Here is a 22,826-nt window from a genome sequence, read left to right as displayed (position 1 = left end):
TCACTAGGAACTCATAGTGACCATATCGAGTCCTAAATGCGGTTTTATGTACGTCTTCATCTCTGACTTTCAGTTGATGGTAGCCTGACCTCAAGTCAATCTTCAAGAAATAACTTGCCCCTTGTAACTGATCGAACAAATCGTCGATCCTCGGCAAGGGATATCTATTCTTTATCGTGACCTTATTAAGCTCGCGATAATCGATGCACAGATGCATCGATCCGTCCTTTTTCTTAACAAACAGGACCGGTGCTCCCCAGGGAGACGAACTAGGTTTGATGAAACCTTTAGCTAGCAGTTCATCTAGCTGGGTCCTTAACTCCTTCATTTCGGTTGGTGCTAGCCTGTAAGGTGCTCTAGCAATAGGTGCTGCTCCAGGGATGATATCAATCCTGAATTCCACTTGCCTATCTGGTGGCAAACCAGGTAGATCTTCAGGGAAAACTTCTGGATACTCCGAAATGACGGGAATGTCTTCTATCTTCGGTTTAGGCTCATCAAAAATCACCTGTGCCATGTAGATGACACAACCCTTCTTTAGACATTTTGAAGCCTTGAGCATAGTCACTTGCTCAGGCAATCCGTACTGGGTATCTCCTCGAATGGTAAGCGATTCACCAGACGGAGTCTTTATCACCACTTGCTTTCTGTTGCAGATGATTTGGGCCTGGTTGTGAGATAACCAGTCCATACCCAATACTAGGTCAAAACCAGCCAATTTAAAGGGAAGTAGAGATAGAGGAAAAGAGTGGTTCTTAATGGATATCACACATCCATCTAACACAGTGGAGACGGTTTCTATGGTGCCATCTGTTAGCTCTACCTCGTAATTCACATTTAAGGTTTTGACAGGCATATTCAGCAATTTGCAAAATTTATGATCTAGAAAGACTTATCAGCGCCCGAATCAAAAAGTACTCTTGCAAAGATATCATTTACGAGAAAAGTACCTGTGATTACGTTATCATCCAGCACTGCTTCTTTCGCCTCCATCCTGAAGACTCTTGCATTGGTCTTCTTGGCCTCTTCAGGCTTTTTGGCATACTTAGGGCAGTTGGTTTTAATGTGCCCCTTCTCGTTGCAGTTATAGCAAGTTGCATCTTTTATCTTTTTGCAATCCACGGTCTTGTGGTCCTTGGACTTGCATAACCCGCAAGCAGATGACTTCGATTGAGTCTGCGAGTTTGATTCGAGCCTACACTTTCCAAAGTGATGTCTCTTGCAATTCTTGCACTTGGGCTTCTCACCAGACTGTTGTCCATCCTTCCTTGACTCCGACCCTCTCTTGTTATCACCGTTTCCACGGTGCTTCTTGCCCGACCTCCGTGAAGTATCATCTTCACGCTTTCTCTTTTCAGCCTCTTTGTTCCTCAGCGATCTTTGTCGGACCGCATCAAGAGTAAGGGATAAAGATATGTCGGCTACTGATCTAAAGGTCGCTGGCCGAGAGGCCTTTACGCTTGCCTTTATTTCGGGGGCTAAACCACCGATAAAACGAGCTATTCTCTTTGGCTCCGGGGTTACCAGATATGGAACCAACCGGGACATCGTGTTGAAGCTCGTGAGGTAAGCTTGACAGTCAAGGTTCGTCATCACCAATGACAGGAAATCGGATTCTATCTTTTCCACCTCATGTTGAGGGCAGTAATTCTCCTTGATGAGAGAAATGAATTCCTCCCATGTCATGCTGTATAGAACAGCCTTTCTCAAGGCCTGAACCAACGACCTCCACCAAGCCAGGGCCTCGCCCTTGAATGATTGTGACACATACTTTACCACATCTCTTTCTGCACAGCCGCTGATGTCTACCACGGTGTCCATCTCGTCTAGCCACGTCATGCAATCAACCGCTCTTTTCTCCCCAGTGAAGTCTCGGGGTTTGCATGATACAAAGTACTTATAGGTGCAGCCTCTGGCACGAGATGCATCAGTATATACCTTTTCTGGACGAACACTGTTTTCATTGGACGAGTGATTATCATCGTCCTTTTTGGGCTTAAACGGTGGTTTGCTGTGAGATTTTGAGTGGGTTTTCGGCTTTGAGTGTGGTTTGGATATGGTTCTGCTCCGAGATTCAGTATACTCCTCGTATTGTCGATCCAGAGCTACCTTAACAGCATTGTCGACAAGAGCTTTCAATTCTACGCCCGTCAAATGAACCTGGGCGTTATCATATTCGTCTTCTTTCGAGTGGCTATTATCCCCACTAGGATCAGCCATGGTAACTTGAATCTGTTACAGAAGATAACGAAAATTTTATTTAGGAGTTTATTATGGAATTGTCTTTTATGGCAATTCATTAACCATGGTAAACAGAGACCATATCTGGTTAATTTGTTACTCACTTTTATTTAGGATTTGAACATACTTATCCTAATTACAAATAATATTGTTATTGGCATAAGAGCCTAGTCACGAGGACGTTTTTATAATATTAACCGGGATTACAGAGAATCAAGGCATGAAGGTCTGAACCATAGTTCTTTTACCTTTTCTGACAGGGAGTCATAGACTACCATTGCCTTTTGTCTTATATGACAATAATTATGGCCCGTAGGCACTACATCGCTAATGGATGTTTAACAACGTTGGCCCGTAGGCACTACATCGCTAATGGATGTTTAATAATTGCTCATCTTTATTGACGATTTAACCCATGATTTACAATTCATTAATTTGGGCTTTGGAATCCTTAGAAGGATTCTTATACAAGAATGACGTGTGTGATTTTAACGAATCACATCTGCCATGAATGTTAACATGATTACAGAGGTTAACTGGGAATCTGAATCTTTTAATCAGGTCTTTCCATCTTGGCCGGATCTTATAAAGACACCTGGCTAGGTTTCACTCTTAAGATTCTTTATTTAGGCAGATTTAAATTTAAAAGGAATGATTTTTGATTTATTTCATATATAATAATAACAAAAATGAAATTTATAACATAACATTCCATAAATTTCAAATATGATTACACACTGCCCTAAACGGGACTTTTTAAATAAATAATTACCTACGCAGAGGTTTATAACAAAACATATCCACGTAGGGATCAAATACAAGATAGATGTCCGCGTAGGGACTAAAAGATAAGTCCACGTAGGGACTGAAATACGATAAATGTCCACACAGGGACTAAATTGTAATAGTAATACAACAATACATAAGGAGACTAATGATCTCGTTTCTTCCTCCCTTTTAGTAGGTTTGCTAGGCCCTTGAGAAATCCATGATTACTCTTGCGTTCTTGTTCGAAGTCTCGTTCCACACGGTTTAAACGGTGGAGTATTTCTTCTTGCTCCGGTGGAGAAAAACGTGGCTGCTGCGACGGTTGCTGAACCGGAGGTCTAGGAGGTATTGGATACCCATGAGCTGAGTAATCTGGTCTCCAAGAGGTTCCATGGAGGGCATTATAATTAGCCACTACCATATATGGATCGGAATCATAGTTATAGTTGTAGTGCGTGTGAGTCGGCTGCTCAAACGGATTGTACGCCGTGGAAGCGCTGTACGCTGGTATCGGATTGTCATATCCGAATGGTGGCGGAGGTGGTGCAACTGGTGCAGAATTCACCTCTGCAGGGTGACCAGAAGGTTCCCCTAATTGTGGTTCTTCTTCAGGTACTGACGGAAAGTGACTAGCACTCGAGTGGCGAGGGGTGCTGAAGTGGAATTCCCCTCCTCGGGTAGACATCCGTGCGCCTGATCTTCTACGCCTTGGCGGATCTGGAATTACTGGTTGAACCGGTGGCGGTGGCGGTGGCGTAACGGCCACGAACCGCGAATCCTCAGAAGGATTCTGTTATTGCTGTTGATCATGAGGCGAGTAATAATGTGAAGGTGTAAAGTACCAATTACATTGGTCAAACCTCGCCTGGTAACTATCGGGACCTTGATAGGGTGTTCCATGGAAGGATGACCCATCCGAGATCTCGATTGGATGATTGGGAGTACCCCTTGCAGGCTCGACGGGATCTGTATCCTCGTCCATATCCACTGCATTATCTTCAGAAAAGTGATCCTCTGGTCCTAAAGGGTTATACCCTATTGGCTCTTGGACATAATCCGCCGGGTTAAACTGTCCTATGAAGAAAGGTGAAGGATCGCCATAAGATCGGTGCGAAGCAGATCGCTGTAGAGGTATAAAGGATGGTTGAGGGTTATTGGGATTGTTTTCCGAATCTGGTCCAAACGAATGGCGGTATGAGGGTGTTGAGCTGTGCGAGGTGGAATGTCTTGCAGGTTCAAAGAGGTTTCTTCTTCGTCTCTGTGGTTCTTCACTCCTTGTACTGGAAGGAGCTCGCATGTTCGAAGGTCCAGCCTCGTGATCATTGTGAGTAATGATCGTTCCTCTGCCTCTTCCTCCTCTTCCTCGTCTGATTGCAGGTGGCATATTCCCTGCTTTCAAAACTTTAAATAACAATAAACAATAAAAAGACAAACTGGAATAACAATTCGAATTTGTCTTATGTTCTTGTCTAGACTCAAGTATGTGCAATTGTGTAACTGAGATTAAACACAAAGGTTAGTGTTTAATTCACTCAGTGTTGGCTCTGATACCAACCTGTCACACCCCGATTTCCACGTGTCTCACCGGTGGGCCCGGTGGGGGATTACCGTGACGTAGTTGGCAACAATATAGTCAAACCACACAATATAAATGAATGCACAGCGGAAGCATAAAGATAATATATTTCAACGTTAAGTGTAATATCAAAGTATCACCATTGTTGAAATAAAATCCACAGGGGATCAAATAATAATAATCAAAGTATTGTTCAACAGACTTCAGGCATCTTAAGCTTGCGAGACTTCTAATGATGCTAAGGAGAAATCCCAGCCAATTACGCATAGTACTTGCATTTAGTCTTTTTGGGGAAAATACGTCAGTTTACACTGGTAAATACATTCAACTGACACTTTTGTAAAATGTTTAATAAAATTGGTTTAAATGCTCAAGGCACAAACTCTTTATAACTTGGGATAATTTATAATCAAATCTTGTAAAGAATTACATGTTACTATGCGTTCGGTCGCCCGGGTCGTGCCGGGTTAAAGTTTAATAGACACGCCACATAGCATAAAACCGTGGTGGGTAAACCAACGGCTACACTTTTATAGTCATGGACATAATGCCGGGTGTACGCCTACACCCGGATGTCGAGGTCGTGGCCATTCGTAAATGCTGCCAAGGATATCCGGGACATGGTCATTAAGCCCCCAAAGGCGTAAAGCCAACAAAACAAGGTTTTAAACGGGTCACATTGATAATACCCAACTACTAATGAGTTGGGGTCAATTTCCCGACCAAGCGGTATTTTAAATACCGTAACCCAAGCCCGTATAACGGAAAATAAGTTAAAAGTATTTACCTTTGCAAGTATAATTCCTTAATTGAAATAAATTGTAGATAACTTTTACTGGTCCCCTATTCTGGAACGAAGGTTTAAATTAACCTATTAGAATCCTAACGGGTCTTTAATTTAGTCGTAGCTTAGACCGTTCAGTTTCAATGGATAGTTACGGTTTAATCGCGTGAAAGGCGAAAACCGTGAATGGAGTGTGATTTTGACTCAACAAGTTTGAAGACTTGTTTTATATGGGTATAATAATCATACTCTGGATTTTGGGGTAAAAACAATATGGTTTGACCCGTTTCGGCTAATTTATGTAAACTAGTTACATAACCCGAACCGTGCGCGCAAAAGGCGCAACGGGTAACCGTAAGAGTCCTACACTGTTTTCCTAAGTCAACATGCTTTAAAGAGGTTGTGGTATCAGTAGGATACCTTCCATAATGCCCGTAACGAGTTTAAGTTCATATTATGCCCCGTAGGGGTATTTCGGTCTTTTTAAAGATTATAAAAGAGGTTTCTGAGTTCTACAGGAAATCTGAGTTTCCCGGACAGTTTATAAAGTCTAAGATACTTTATTTGTTATTTAAAATCAGTAGCAACTGGAATCGGGTCAAAAGACCTTGTAGAACTCAAGTTATGGCCGAAAAGGGTATATTCGGTATTTACCGAACCGTTGCCATAACCGCAGGTTATGAGCAGGTTAAAAATAATTAAAAATCTTTAAAAATCCCAAAATATTATTTTTCATCAGTGAGCAAAAGGTTTGGTGTCGAAATCCGGGTTTAGATAGGCGTTATGCTAATTGCGCTATTTAATTACTAAAGTTTCGCAATTTGCGCTATTTAGCATAACTCCTATTCTGGACCTCGGATTGACATGAAATTTTAGGGACATGCTTAGAAATCAGTAACCAAGGTTATGATCCTTTCACATGTCTGAAATTCTCGTTTTAAATTAAAAAGGGCGTTACGGTCAACTTTTAAGCATTTAACGGAAATGTGTAAAAGACTCGGACAAACAACGAACCGGTCACAGAGGGTTATACCATCATGTAACCTGGTCCTAAGAGAATCCTAAGGCATATCTAAATCAAACTTTAACGGGTCAGAACTGAAGTCAATGAAAAAGTCAAAGCTTTGCGACTTTCGGCTCTGAACCGGGTCAAAACAGTAAATGGTTGGATCAAACAAGCTTAGACTAGTTTATATACTTATTATCATGTTTTATGAGTGTTCAAACAGGTTACATATCATCTGCATTAAAGATTATGCATGAAATCGCAAAATGACATTTCTGTTGACTTTTTCTAAGCACGTTTGACTCGACATTTGGACTAGTTAGAGTGGGAATCAGAGGGTGCCCTTTTAGGGGTTTAAAGCCCACATGATTACCAACATATAACTATCTTCGATTCGAGAAACCACTGGACCATTCGTGATTTATCGCAAAGTCAATCGTTAACTACGACGGATTGACTTTTAAGCTAAACTAAGCAAAAACTAAGCCATAAAAGGGTTGGCATACTTACAGAAGCTTGGTGCACGACTTAGAATGTTAGAAGAATGCTTGGAAGCTCCAGAGATGATCAAGAGAGCAGGTTTTGAGGTGTGTTTCACTTATGCACAATGTGGTGCCTTTTATAGTGAAAAAAATGGACTTAGGATCATTACACATCAACCTACAAGGCATCATGGATGTTCAGCAGGTGGCCCTGGGTGCTAGGGGTCATGTAGAGGGCGCCCATGCTTCATTTATTGCTCAAATGATCGTTCACAACTTCAAACAGCAAGTCTGTCCAAGAATTCTGCATCTGGGACTTGTACGCGGCCCGCATTAGATTCAGGCTACATGCACGCGGGCCGCCTGAATCTTCATGTCAGGAAACGTATCCACAGGTGGCTCGCGACCCGCATTAACTTGCTTATTTCACTCAGGCGGGCCGCCTGAGGCCTGATTTCCAAGATTTTCAAATCTTTTGTAATCATTAACCTGACCTTTCGGTTTCGAAGGGGTAACTTTGCGATTTGGCCCTCGATTATTTACCGTTAAGGGCCTCGTGCCTTTTACCCGCACTGTTAAGTCCCCGGTTAGTTTAATTACTATCCGAAAAGCCTTAACTTTTATGTTGACGCTTTTAACCCTTCTCCTACGAATTTGATCATAACTTTCTCGTTTTAAAACGGAACTTCGCGAAATTTATATAGTATATTCTAGTGAGCGTATTTTACTGTTACAAAGCTTCGGGTTCGTCAAAGGGTCACTCAGAGGTATCAATTAAACATGTTGACACAATTAACCCCTGCAGCTTGTAATCCCTCACTTTCTTCCGCGTTTCGCTCCGTACGATCCATGATTTATTCGTTTGAAGGTACGAGCATCAGTTAGGGTTACTATACAATATATTTACCCTTCGTTGACATTTATAACCCTCGAATTTACATACTTTCAAGGTTTGTCAACTTTAGTCCTTTATTTAATATTTAATGCCACGTGTAAACTCATGACACGTTTTAACACATTATTGGACACAAAATTTCGAGGTGTTACATTCACCCACTGACCATTTGTTCAAATGGCCATCCGATCGGATGACCATTCGTCCAGATGATCTGATTATGATAACACTTGTTGTTTGTTTTACAGGACACTATGATCAAAACATTGAAAAATTTAACAGTTCACAAACACCCACTGATCGAATGGCCATCCGTTCGAATGGTCATCCGCTCGGATGACCATTCGTTCGGATGACCATCCGCTCAGGTAGTCTGTCCGACACTTTAACTCAATTTTTGCACTATTCGACACTTTGTTCCCGATCGGATCAGCACTTAGAGGACTTATGCTCAGTTCCCCGCACGCAGGCTGATCCAACACTCCCTTCGATCCAATCCTACCGTGTTTATGATTCTAAGCACCCACTGTGAGTCGATCCCTTTTTGTTTTAAACACTTTTGGGATGCAACATGTATTCTATATCAAGACACTTGACACTTGGAACTTATTTGAAACATACTCTATCCGCGTTAAACATGAAACATGATACTTGTGATACTTGAGACTTTTATGCTATGTGAACGTTTGATTCTTATGTGTAGCCCACCTTAACAATTATAGCGCTATAGGGGTAACCATGGTTGTAAAACAAGGTTTCCAAGGCCGAGTACTCCCCGAGTAGTCGCTACAAGGCAGGCTGCCGGGGCGACTTTCTTTGACTCCGCCTAATTACTCGTAGTCGGTCAAACGCGGCCAACCTCGGCCAGAATTGGATCTAGTAGGTCAACTCGGGTCTAATTTGACTTAAATAATAATATAACATAATTTCTATGCCTATCATATTTAAGAATAAATATCATTTTCACGTATTTTGTTATAAATATTAGTAAATTTGTGTTATCTGACATATATTTAATCTCCAAAAAGTAATTTCTTTATAATTTAACATGTCCGAGTACTCCCCGAGTACTCTCCGCGTGACCGAGTACTCTCAACTCCCCGGTCGACCGACTAGGAAGCTCCTAGCGACTTTTGCAACCATGGGGGTAACGCACCTCTCCTTCAGTCTTGGGGAGTATTGTTAAGTTTTGATTCTTTCACCTCCTCCTCGATGCGTCTAAGTAGGAAAGACATGTTAACGCGTTGGAGACTTGGATTATCATATGAACCACGTTAACTAGCATGTTGAAACTTGTGATATGTTGATCATGTTGGATATGAGTTTTATTCGTAAACTATTATGCTATGTATTCAAACTTGTATAATCGCCAACATTTTTGTTGATTTTATTTTAATACATGTTGCATGTTAATAGTAGCTGAGAATCAAGAAAACAAGCTAGGATGATTCTTAGAAACTCATCTTAGATAATTAGACAAATTTTGAACAATATTTGAATGCTTATGTTGTTTTGATACATTATGTTGGTTGTGGAACGTGTTTGACATTTTAGACTTACTTATGAAATGTTGATTAATTATATCGAAACAAGTAGCATTATGAATTCTCGTGAGCAATCTGATTCGCTTAGTGCCGCGCCCCGATGTTTCCGCCATCAGTTGGGGTGTGACATATAGGTAGGTACCTGTGCACCAGCCCCAAAAGCCAAGGGCAAATAGACACCCAAGTCATCTCATTGGGAGTGGTCAACCTCCAGTAGACCCAAGTGTGCAAGCACTTGAAAGTAACAGTCTTTCAAATGAAACTTTTACACGCATGATGGCCAAAATCCAAGAAAATGTGGTAAAAGAAACTGATTTAGAAAACCAAGCAACAGTTGTTGAAAAAATTGTTGCTGAGCCTGCTGCTTTTGGTGACCATGGTGCACAACCCAGCACTGTGGAACCCACACTAGACATTTCTATACAAACCACTTCCATCTCTATCCCCAAATCCAAAAGAAAAACAAATAAATAAAGGATCTCTGGATGTTGAGATGACAGAGATACCTTTTGTAACACAAATGCAGCTAACATATGGTGTTACTTCCTCACAACAGATGCAAACATCTTCACTCATCTAAACTCCTCACTCATCCTCATAAAAGGAGAGTGTTGTAAGCATGGGGGGACATAAATCAAGGGGGAGATATAACACTTAAATATCTTTACTCAAGCCTCTCTCCCAGGGCTGCTTCTCTTTCCACACCTCCACCCACTTCAAATATACCATTAGCTTTCTAAACATTGCTTGATACAATTGATACAACTGACTTGCACATACCTAGTTCCTCTCAACAACAAATCACAAAGAGTACACTTCAACAAGTGACTAGGGCAAGTTCAGGGATCATTGTTATCCCATAAGCAAAGAAGGCAACCTCGTGTGTACCAAGAGACACATACAGGTATTTTAAGTGAGACAATTACTACAACTGTAGAGACAGCAGTTCCACAATTTTTACATCATTAAGATCTCCTTGAAAGCAATAACTCTTAAGACAATGTCCCTTCATCAGTTGGATGACCCCAGTACCAAGAACAAGGGGCATTTGGTTTAAAACCAAATTTAACCACCTCAGGTGGGAATTCAGATGATCCTATTAACTCTGTCACATGGGTCGACCAAATTTGCAATACAACGAGAATGAGGGGCGGTGGTTAGCTCGTGGTTGGCCCAAATTTAGGTTGTTTTCACAATCATCATCAAATTTATTTCAGGTTGAATAACCTATATGTTATAATACTATAAGTGTGAAAACTTATATACGAATATGGTTATATGTTTGAAATTAATATGTATATGAATAGGAAAAATATATGGCATTAAAATTTAAATCTTACAATGTTAAAATCTATACTATATAATAAAAACTAATTTAGGGACACTTATCATTATATTAGACTATCTCTTATAGATAATAATATAATACAATTGAAAATCAAAAAAAAAAAAGTTACGATATACATGGCATTATAAAACACAATTATGGGGGAGGAAATTTCGTATTTGCTTTTATCTTCTGAGAAACGGAAAAAAATAAAATATTAATTAAATTACACAAAATTCCAAATTTAATTGCAGACCATACAATATAATATAGTATAGACTAGGTGATGCCCCGTTCGCGTTGCAGGGCGATAGCCGAATAATTCTCAACCAACTAAAAAAACAGTACTATAGTTTTGCTAGAAAGAAAAAGTAAAAAGAGTGTTAGACAGCTCTTTGACACGATTTTTAGCTGTGGGCAAAGTTATATTTTTTATTTTTACTTGAGGGAAAAATCAATTTTTTTCTCGATGGTAAAATCCTAATTTTTAGCTAGGGGAAAACTATATTTTTATTTTGTACCGGAGGCAAAAACGTAATTTTGAATTAAGGGTGATATCGTAATTTTGAAGGAGGGGAAAATCGTAACTTTTAGCTGGGGGTAAAAGCATAATTTTATTTTGAACTGGGGGCAAAGACGTAATTTTAAACTGGGGGCAAAATCGTAATTTTAAAGTGGGTATAAAATAATAAACTGGTGTAAAATCGTAATTTTTAGCCGGGGGGAAACAAAATATTATTTTGAACTAGGGTGAAAACGTAATTTTGGCTGAGGGTAAAAGCGTAATTTTTTTACCGAGTGCGAAATCGTATTTCTTAGGTCGGGGCAAAAGGGTAAATGTATTTTGAAGTTGAAGCAAAACCGTATTTTTTAACTGAGGGCAAAAACGTAATTTTAAAATGGGTATAAAATAATAAACTGGTTGGACCAATGGGTATTGCTCGCCGCCAATTTGGACCAATGGCAGGTAAACACTATTCCGAGGCAAAAACGTAATTTTAAATTGTGTATAAAATAATTAACTGGTTGATCCAATGAAGGAGGGTCGGCCGCCCATTTGAACAAATGGCAGGAAGATACCATTCCTTACCATGTTTTTGTATATATTATAATAGAATAGAATAGAATAGAATATAATTCATCTGATATAAAATATAATTATAAACTCACACAAATTCTTGTATATAAAAAGAAAGATATTTGGGAGTTTACTTTTTCTTTATTGAATGTTTAAGTTTAGAATTCACCTTCAAATTTTATTTTTTTTAAGTCTAATTTTTAAAATATATATGTTGTCATCATCTTAATAAGGCTTCTTTTAGTTAAAGTCTAATAAAAAATAAAAAATAAAAGGCCGTATCGAGTATGTCATTAGTTTTTTTAAATATAATTTTCTTATTATTTGGTATATAAAATCATATATATTCAAGCCGTATAATACATGAGGGTTTTTAAATATATTAATTTTTTTAGGCAAATTGGATTTAAATAATCCCAACTTGCTCAATTTGGCCGATAATAATCCCAACTCAGTTATTGGCCGATAATAATCCGAACTGGTCCACTTTTGGCCAATAATAGTCCGCCGTTAAAAATAGCTTAACGGAGTTAAGCTTTTTTCCGAGTTACAAACCGATGTTTTATGGATTTTGATCAGAACGAGGATACGATTCGATTTATGTAAAACTTACCTCGAAACGGTGATTCAAACGACTTGATTTTTGTTAATTGGAAGTTTAAACACCCAAATTGAAGCACCGTTTTCGTCGTTTAGGGCAGTATTTCGAGGTAAATTTTATATCAATCAACTTGTATCCTCGTTCTGATCAAAATCCATAAAAGATCAGTTTGTAATTCGGAAAAAAGCTTAACTCCGTTAAGCTATTTTTAATGGCGGACTATTATCGGCCAAAAGTGGACCAGTTCGGATTATTATCGGCCAATAACTGAGTTGGGATTATTATCGGCCAAATTGAGCAAGTTGAGATTATTTAAATCCAATTTGCCATTTTTTTATTATTTGGTAAATAATATTACCTTATTCAACCCGTGTAATACACATGGTTTTAAATATATAACTTTTTTCATTATTTATTATATAAAATTAAATTTACTCAACCCGTACAATACACGAGGTTCTTAAAGATATAACCTTTTTATTATTATTTAATATATAAAATTACATTTATTCAACCCGTGTAATAAACAAAGTTTTCTACGATATTTTTTTTTGTTATTTGGTATTACAATTATATTTATTCAACCCGTGTAATACACGGGTTTCTAACCTAGTAATTTAAATATAGAAAACTCTTCCTATTCTACAACATCTTGATTTAAGCTGAAAAATGATTTAATGGTTTTTATTTTTTCGGAAAGGTGATTTTATTTTAATTATTTCATCTGTGGGACTCGAAATTAAGATCTCCAAATCTTAGTGTTCTTAAAGATTTAGCCTTTGCTAATGAACCATCAACCCTATTGCTCATAACCACCACACTATTTAGTTCCTTACGGTGCATAAATTAGGGGCCCGTAAAAATCGACCCATATTCATCATGTTTATTTTGCAATGGTTTGTAACAATTTGCTTCATGTTGTATTATTTGTATATGGGTATCAAAATTATCAATAGTTTCATTGGAACACTTATAGGTAGGGGTGTAAATTTCTGACACGATCTGAAATCACGATAAGAACCTTACACGAAATTCACGGGTTTAGGTTTAGTTTAAATGGGTTCGAGTCAGTTTCAGGTTGAACCCGTCAACCCATTTAGCTAAACGGGTCAGGTTCGGGTCAACCCGGTCGGGTTGGCGGGTTGACCCGTTTAACCCATTTCTATAATATTATATTTTTTACAATATGTTTTATTTTATAAATTAAATTTGGTGTGTATTTTATGCTATACTTATAACTTAAAAATAGAAATTGACATAAGATTTTATGATTTTAATGTAATTTTATTATCTAATTTGTGTTTTTTTGTAGTAGATGTTAATTTTAATATATTAATTAGCTGAAAAAACTAAAAAAATAAAAAAAAATTCGGGTTGAACGGATCGGGTTCGGGCCAACATGCGAATATTCGGGTCAGGTTCGGGTTCGGGGTTGTCTAAAATTTTCGGGTTCGAATCGGGTTGAACCCGCCAATCTGCGAACACGACCCGTTAGCACCCCTGTTTATAGGGCATGCAAAGGAAACAACAATACGATGTTAAATTACTACAACATGACTAGCACTATGATAACTTGATAACGTCCATTGTTACTTCAAACAAGGGTGTTCAATATTCGGTTGTAATCGATTCAACCAAAAACCAAAGAAAAAAATGCGTAAAACCAAATTGAATTACATATTTAGTTTTTAGTTAAATTTTAAAGTGAACAAGATAATCAACTAATATATTTTAACCTTTGAATAAGACATTACACATTTAGCTAAATAAAAAGTCCGAGAGTCTGAAATCCAAACCGATTAACATGCAAATAAGGGATTCAAAAAACCATATGCACCAGCAGCTGGGAAGTGGGAATCGAAGAAAACATGCAAAAACAAAGTTAAAAAAAAAACAAATGCATCAGCTGGGAATCGATGAAAAGTTAAAAAGATAATATGCGAAAAAGGAATTCAAAAATTTTAAATGCACCAGCCGGGAATCGAACCCGGGTCTGTACCGTGGCAGGGTACTATTCTACCACTAGACCACTGGTGCCTCATGTTAGCCTCACGTCAACTAAATCTTGATATTCATAATTTCTAAACCTCCTGTCTGAACCGACGCTCGTCTGCACACGCACATCAAGTATTTAACCAGAGCCAAACATGATGGCGCCTTTCATTTCAAATTAACCTTCGTTTCCACTCCAAAATCCAGCCTCAACAATGATTGTGAGAACGCCTCTACCGAAGAAACGACGGCCTGAAGCCACCGGCAACTCCGATAGCCCTAACTCCGATGGCCGTTTCGTCATCTTCGAGGACCTGCCGGAGCCCGAACCTTCTCATCAACATTCCGATCAGATGCTTTGCACTTACCAGTGCCGCCAATTGGTAATATTTCTCTACAAGTAATTTATTACCGTTCCGGTTAAGCTAACCTACGCTTTGTTTCCAGATTGCAATATTCCTATTTATTGTTATGTGTTTCCGAAATAAGAATCGGATGTAATAGTTTGTGAATTTATAGGAGATGTGGATTTTATTTTGAGGTTTGGTGATAACCTAGGGTTTATTTAGGTCTGATTTTGTAAGGGATTTGGATCGTTCTGGTGTACGTGCATCTATGGTAGGGTTATATGAATGGTTGTTGTATACTTTGTATCGGTTATCGATTGTGTTTGAAAAAGAGTTTAAATTTTAAAGTGATGATAGAAACTTAGACACTTAGTTTAGGGTACAATATTGTTTATTGAGGCTTTCCGTTTAGGTGATATTCGTTTGCCGGATTCATGTTGTAATGTTTGAAATTGACTATTATTATAGCGTGTGTGTATGCCTGATGGAACATCGTAAATGAAAATGTGTTTGTTATTTGAAAAAGTTGCTTTAAAGAATTTTAAGTACTCAGATTGATGTCAGTAGTTGTGAACCTTTTGATGTTGGTTGGATATCTTTGTCAATGTCATGTAAAGAAGCCATATGCCTACCATTGTTGTTTATTTAAACGTTGAATACAGTTGAGGACTCTGAAGAAGAGGTCATAAAGTCGCACAAACTGTTGTGTGGGGCTTGGTTATTTGCTATTTTCTTACTTTTCTACTCCTCATTTTTCGATGAAACACTTATTGTCCATACAGGTCAAAGCAGATTTTCTGGACGCCTTAGGCAGCGCAGAAAAAAAATCACAGGATTATCAATCTAAACTTGAGGCAATGGACAGTGACCTGCGCAAATCGGGTGAGTCAGTTTGGGGGTAATGAATTGAAGTTCTTCACAAGACAGTAGTGTTCTTGATATGTTGCATCATGGATACAAACATATAATCTAATACAAGATGGTGTTGTATGCTTATTTTTGCTCCATCAAATAGTTTTTATATAAGCAGCAGTCTTTCTGGTTTATAGTGGTTGCTACTGTTTTTAAAATACCCGTACCGTATATAAAGCTAAAGCTAGCATAGTCAAAAGTTCCACTCAACTTTAGTTCCATGTATTGCTCTTAGCCACCGATATACAAGAAAAGAAGCCATAAAATTGTTCTCAAACAGGTTCTACGTGCATAATTTGTATTACAGACTTTAGTTTGTACATATAATAAATTATGAGTGTATAAAGTTATGTTACAAAGGCAGGCTGATGGGCTAAAGTTGAAGTCTAAGAGTAAGATAATGATATTAACACTTCTTGAAGGTTAAATATTAAACAACCCTAATTTGTCACAAGGGAGCCTTATCTATGTCATGTACATAATAGGGTTTAGTTGACAGGTTGTATGACTGGTGAAGATACATACTCATACAGTTAAATACTTAAATGTAAGTTCATGGGTACTAAATAAGCGTTTTGTTTGCTTGCCATTTAGATTTGTTTTAAAGCTTGTTGAAGAGGGTGCTTATTATGTTTAGTTGTTTACATAAAAAAGTGATAGCTCATGGTTAGTCAGTTGGTCAATTTTTTTTTTTTACTTAGTTCTACTGTTTATCACTCACACATAGTGGTACTTTTTTTTGCCTGCTCTCGTTGATATGTCTTCGATAATATATTCTAAAGTGTTAAGAGTGATTATCACTTGCTGCAGAAGCTGAAAGGATGAAATTTCGGGATCAGCTTCTATACGCAGAACAAGAAGTAGCTGCTGCGAAGGGACGTGAGCAGGCTTTGCAAGACCAGCTCTTGAAAGAAGTCAGTGAATCACAGGAGCGACTAAGAAAGCAGATTCATATCCATAGTGAACTTGAGGTTTAAAACATACCAATATACCATAGCTATTTCAGTCTACTTCCTATTCATTTATTTTGTTATTTGCTTACCACGTTCTTTGTTTGGATCTGTTTCATAATTATTCAGGTAAAATTTAGAAAAGAGATGGAACTTCGCAAAAAAGCAGAATCTTTGCTCTCTTCGGCTGAAGAAAAAGCAAACCTTTTAGAGGGAAAATTGAGCCACGTCTCTGAAAGTATAGAGAGGGAGAAAGTTCGTCTTCAGAAGGAACTTACGCAACTTAAACAAGAATCGAAACTTTCCATGGAGAGAATTAGTGCAGATGTGAGTACGATTTTTAATTTCTTTTACATGATATGGAATTGATTGCTGCTATTATTCTACTTAGCTTCAAAGGATGGAATGCAAAGCTAGCAACTCTGAGAAAGAAGCGGCTATGCTAAAGGAACAACTGGAAAACCTTCAAACAAAACTCAACGAGGTTATATAGCATCTTTAGTTATGCTTTGTTATGAATTCATCGTATTCTTCGTCGAATGATATAGCTTTTTTTAAATATATTTGATTTTGTTTATGTGCTGCATTCTTAACTTAATGCAACTGATGGTATCTTGTGTTACACTCCTTATTCACAGTGCTTGCATGAGAAGAATGAAGTAGAGAAAAAACTTTCGACTTTAACACATCAAGAATTTCCTTCAGATGACAATATCTTGGTGAAGCACTTGAGAGAAGAGCTTAGAAACTATGTATGTTTTGTTTTCCTCATTGCAAGTACTTCAATGTTCATGTTTATTTCTTCACATACCTAACATTGATTTTAATTACTAGTTGATAAAAAGGGTTGATAGGGCAAACATTGATCTCGAAAAAGAATAAAACCAGATTCTCTAATTATTATTAAGGCAACAGAATTCACTTGCTCTAAAGTTACAGGAGTTGTCAGGTGACATGAAAGTTGCATTTTTTGGTTGTTTTTTTAAGCTAGGACCAGGAGCTACTTTAGTCTACATGATTACTTGAACCGTATATATTGAAGTGATTATTAACTTGTTACCGTTGCTGATTATTATTTTTGCTATATGGTAATCTCATGCCGCATGCATGCATCAATCAGACGGTCGATTCTCTTCTTCAAAATAATGAAGAGATCTTTGCAGAATTCCAAAGTTTTTAGCAAATACCGCGTACTTTTTGTAACACACTGCTAGTGAATGTGTATGATTTTAGTTCATAAGTGCTTACTGTTTGTCATCGATATTATTCAAGCATGGCACATTGCTAACAAAGTATTTAAAGATTGACATCTTTAGTTCTTTCTACGCAACAGAAACATTGATTAATATTTTCTGTATCTTGCATCAGGAATCAGAAGTTCGTGAAGCTAGAAAATGGAAGGCTTCTCATGAGGACATCGAGTTATTGAGGGAGAAATTGTTGGAGGAAAAGGGTTGCAGAGAGAGGGCCGAGTCAGAGGTTTTGAAATTATCGGAAGCACAGATAAATGGAAAGAAGTTGGAGGATGAATTATCTTCATGGAAATCAATAATAAAAGATATTCCCGGTGTAACATCTGCTGCTGACATCCCTCTTAAGTTTGAAGCCTTACAAAAGTTTGTCCCAACTTCATTCTATACTTTTATATTTCTTTATTCAACCACCTTATTCATAATTAAAAAAAATTGGCTACTAAAATGGTAGTTATTGGCACTATTCTTTCTTTTGGCATATTTAATTGTAACAAAGTCTTCATAAAAGTTCAATCCAACAATCATGGCAAACTATATTATCTTTATTTAGTAATATTAGCATACCACTTACTTCCTAAATCGATGGTGTGTATTATAGAGAGGTTCTTGAAGGCATGATGAAGATGGGAGAGGTTACTGCACGTTTAAAACAAGTGGAGGTTGCTCTTGATGTTGCTGAAAACACTAGACAAAATGTGGAAACAGAGTTTGCGTTAACCAATGAAAAGATGGAACTTTTGAAATTGGAGCTCAAGCGAACTGAGTTACTGGTAAGTTGGTATGAAATTACAATTATGCTTCTGTGTAATATAAGATGGTTTGCAAATTATTATATTATTATACACATATATACTTAAAACGCTATTTTGTCAACATCAACCAACTTTGGCCCCTCAACTTTAGCATCAACCAACTTTGGCCTCTCAACTCTGATAATGACATATTTAGCACCTCAACTTTGGTAATCCCATATTTAGCCCCTTAACTTTAATAATAATATATGTTTAGCCCCTCAACTTTTGTCAACATCAACCAACTTTGGTCTTTCAATATTGGTAATGACATATTTGGCCCCTCAACTTTGGTAATGGCATATTTAGTCCCTCAACTTTAATACTGATATGTTTAGCCCCTCAACTTTTGTCAACATCAACCGACTTTGTTCCCTCAATTTTGGTAATGACACACTTAGCTCTTCAACTTTAATAATGACATGTTTAGTTCCTCAACTTTAATAAGGTTTTCTTTTTTTTTTTTTCATTTTTAGTATTTACTCTTATACTTTATTATTGTTACTATTTCGACCCTCAATTTTTAGTTTTATTTGTTTTTACTTAATTTCAGTGGTTTCTTTTTAGTTTTTTTCTCAAAGTAATGTTTTTCTAAATTTTCCATATGTACCGTCCTAAGTAGGTTATTTCAGTTACATTTTGAAGCCACCGCAGATATTTGCTTTTATGGTTATAACGAGTGTCAATACCGTAACGAACTTAACCGATAACTTTTCCGTGACTTTTGAATTTTGCCGCAACATGACTTTTTTTTATCTTCACGTAGACTGGCCCGTCACAATTTGTTTATTTTTATCTACGTTTTGAACCCCCGCTGCGGAGCGCGGGTGGTAACCCACTAGTTACTTTTAAATCAACAAATCTTGGATATTTGTTGACCTCGTTTTTGTGTGCTTTGTTTGTTTGATAGTATGACCTATGATTGATTAATGTTGTACATGAAGCTGTTGGTTCTAACTTGTATCTGCCTTATATAATTTGCAGCTTTCTTCAACTACAGAGGAGAGAGATCGTTTGAAGATTGTTGTTGATCAATTGAAACAGCAGAAGACTGTTGAAGCAGGGGGTGCAATGACAGATGGGACGGTTAAGGTTGTAGACTCGAGGTCCTAATTTTGATGTTTTATCTGTTTGTGGGTTTGTGCTAATAAAAATGTTACCTTTTCCTGCAATGACAGGAGCTTGAAGCATCCCTTGCCATGAAGGAAGATCTTATAAAGCAATTGGAGAGCTCTATACAAGAGCAAAAAGACGTGAACACTCGTCAACATAATGAAATAAAGTTACTTAATGAAAGGCTGAGTAATGAATCAAGAAGAATAAAGTCATTAGAGAGGGAGGATGATCGTCTCCGCTCAGAGATAGCTATATTGGAGTCAAAGGTTAGATTCATCAACTACATCTAAACTTTTCGTCTTCATATTTCTGTTATGTTTTTTGGTTCATTTATGGTTCAGTTGGTTATATATTCTATCATTTACAGTTGGGTCATGGTGATTTTTCATCTGCAAGTACAAAAGTATTGCGTATGGTGAACAGCTTGGCAGTTGACAGTGAGGCAAAACAGACAATAGAGGCTTTGCAGAATGAATTACAGAAGACAAAAGACAAATTACAAGCCATTGAGGAGTTAAAAAAACAATCAGGTATACTTGCTATGTCTTTACTGCTAAAAGACATGTAACATCCGAGAAAGGTGTATTCTGATCGCTGTATTATTCTGCAGGTGATGCTGGGACATTGGTAGATTCATATATTTCTGGAAAAGTGGTTCAATTAAAAGAGCAAATTGCCACCCTCGAGAAACGTGAGGAAAGGTAGGTGACATGTTTTATTTGGAACCGTTTTGGTTCTTTAAACATTAGATTAAAGACGTCGCATGATATGATACAGGTATAAGGCAGTTTTTGCAGATAGAATCTCAGTTTTTCGACGTGCTTGCTGTGAACTATTCGGCTACAAGGTACAATTGGAACTGACATAGATTCTTTATTTTGTTATATATTTCTGGTTACTTATATATAGATGTGCAGATTGTCATGGATGATCACCAACGATCAGATGGGATCCCTGTTACACGGTTTACCCTTCAGTCTATATATGCTCAAAGTGATGATGAAAAACTTCAGTTTGAGTACGAATCAGGGAACACAAAAATTCTGGTAAGATGGTAATCTGTGTTCGAGGTCAATTAGTCAACAGTCATGTAGCGCACTAGCACGTTTCATATATTAAGATTGTTTGTATCAAAGTGTTCGGCAACGAGCCTTACCGTGCATATTGCTTTTACAATGTTTCAGGGAAATAACTACACCCAACAACCCGATATATCCCACCAGGTTAGTTTATTTTTTGTAGTAGATGTTTCCTGTTAAATAGTAGATCCGGAAAGTGGGGACGGTTTGGGTAGTACAGGATAGTTTCCTTGAAAGCAAGTTGACAAAAATGCCCCTCCCTTTATTGTAGTAAATTTACAAGGATTGCTTGGTTTTTCCAGGTTGAAATTTTCATACGGAAGCTGAACTCTATTCCGGCTTTCACTGCCAACTTAACAGTCGAGTCTTTCAATAAGAGGACACTCTCGTGAGACGGTAACTTGTCTTGTTGCTTTGCAGTTCTTTCACAAAAGGGTCGGGCCTTAAATTCTTAATCCTGTGCAACGATTTAAATTGCTTTTTACTGAATTGAGTAATATTTTCTAAAATGGGGCAATAGTATTGAAAACATATTTGTATTTGATAGCTTGTTTGTGTTCTTGACTGTTTAAGTTGTATGTTTTTGTTCAATTTTGAAATCCTGAAACTGTGTGTGGGAAAGGTTTGTTTCACCCAAGTAACAATGGCAGTTACTGGTCTATATATGCTCAAAGTGATGATGAAAAACTTCAGTTTGAGTACGAACCAGGGAACACTATTTCTTGTAAGATGGTAATATATGTTCAAGGTCAAATAGTCAACACTCTTGTAGGCTGTAGCACGTTTCAGATACGTATGAAAATGTTCAGCCACGAGCCTTACGCTGCATTTTTACCTTGTTGCTTGCTTTAATTATTAATACATACAGAAATTAGAATGCTCTAAACTTTTTTTTTTTTTTTTTTTTTGAACGGCTAAATTTTGTCACTAATGGAATTTGAACCTTCACACATGGAAAGGCAAAACCTTATTTAACACATTACTATCGCTAAGCCAAATGCGTTTTGGTCTTGTTTTAGTCTTAAATGACTAACAAATTGTGTTACAGATGTTTTGGTTTTAATATTTAACAAATAATATCTTGACCGGATTTATAATCATGAACATGCTGAGGTAAATATTTAGACAATAATTAGTATCCAAATAACTTTAATTAAAACAAAAAAGCACTATAACACAAAGGTGCAAATAACTTTAATTAAAACAAAAAAAGCACTATAACATTTTTTTTTTAATTTTTTAATGATCAACGAATCCTTTAAATAGACTACTGGCGAAATTTACTACATCAGGATACACTCACCTTCTAACCAGGGAAAACCCTCACCTAGGACCGAAACCCATGAACACTCGCCCGAAGACACAAAAGTGCGGTGAGGTAAAACCCGCTCAGTTCTAGGATCGAACTAGTGATCTCCGTCTACTCACCTAGTCTTCCATCTTCACCAAGTGCCATAGAAAATAATGGGGAGAGGAGGAATTGAACTTGGGTCCCTTAGAACACCAAGTCTCTCCCATACCACTCCACCACCACCTCATTAGCCATTATAACATCTATTAGTGAAATCACCCAACTACGATATCAACAAGCTAACAGGTTTTTATGGTTATATAAACAAAAAAAAGCACTATAATACCTAGAGGTGCAAATAACTGGCTTTTTTTATTACCCGAGTATTTGGCAATACCCGAAAAAGTTAGGGACCATACCCAAGTATTGTCAAGGAAAACCATACCTCGTGTATCCGCGTTCAGGTTTTCAATACCCGGGTATTAAAATACTTTATTTGTGGGTATAAAAGAACCCGGTTTCCGGGTCGGGTTTTAGAAAACCCTATACGGGTATGCAAAAAACCCAGTGCGGAAAAAAACCTAGTGCAGGTATGCAAAAAACCCGATGTCGTTGCTTTTTTATTTCATATTTATATGTTTCCACCTCCATTTTTGGGTTTATAAACAACAACCAAACCCATTAAATCACACAAATAGCAAAGATATCGATGGGGTCTGAGGAGGGTGAGATGTAAGCAAACCTTACGTCTATCCCTAGAGATAGAAAGGTTGCTTCCAATAAGACCCACGAC

The 22,826-nt window shown here is 37.5% G+C and overlaps 1 protein-coding gene and 1 non-coding gene across 2 annotated transcripts; one reads left to right on the top strand and one right to left on the bottom strand.

Moving 5' to 3' along the window:
• Positions 1-14,268: 14,268 nt before the first annotated feature.
• On the bottom strand, positions 14,269-14,339 carry TRNAG-GCC. The gene has a single exon. It is a non-coding gene; the product is annotated as a tRNA-Gly (tRNA).
• Positions 14,340-14,458: 119 nt separating this feature from the next.
• Positions 14,459-21,333, top strand: LOC110885611 (mitotic spindle checkpoint protein MAD1). The gene is made up of 16 exons (XM_022133316.2): positions 14,459-14,677; positions 15,424-15,523; positions 16,364-16,524; positions 16,633-16,830; positions 16,895-16,987; positions 17,142-17,255; positions 17,872-18,119; positions 18,355-18,526; positions 19,532-19,639; positions 19,726-19,929; positions 20,031-20,193; positions 20,274-20,364; positions 20,441-20,510; positions 20,581-20,709; positions 20,848-20,886; positions 21,045-21,333. The coding sequence occupies exons 1-16, from the start codon at positions 14,510-14,512 to the stop codon at positions 21,132-21,134; spliced, it is 2,148 nt and encodes a 715-aa protein (XP_021989008.1). The 5' UTR covers positions 14,459-14,509; the 3' UTR covers positions 21,135-21,333.
• Positions 21,334-22,826: the final 1,493 nt, after the last annotated feature.

The sequence above is a fragment of the Helianthus annuus genome, chromosome 10 (genome assembly GCF_002127325.2).
Source record: "Helianthus annuus cultivar XRQ/B chromosome 10, HanXRQr2.0-SUNRISE, whole genome shotgun sequence".
Lineage (NCBI taxonomy): Eukaryota > Viridiplantae > Streptophyta > Magnoliopsida > Asterales > Asteraceae > Helianthus > Helianthus annuus.
The sequence above is the reverse complement of the archived record's forward strand: the minus strand, read 5'-3'. Positions and strand labels throughout refer to the sequence as shown.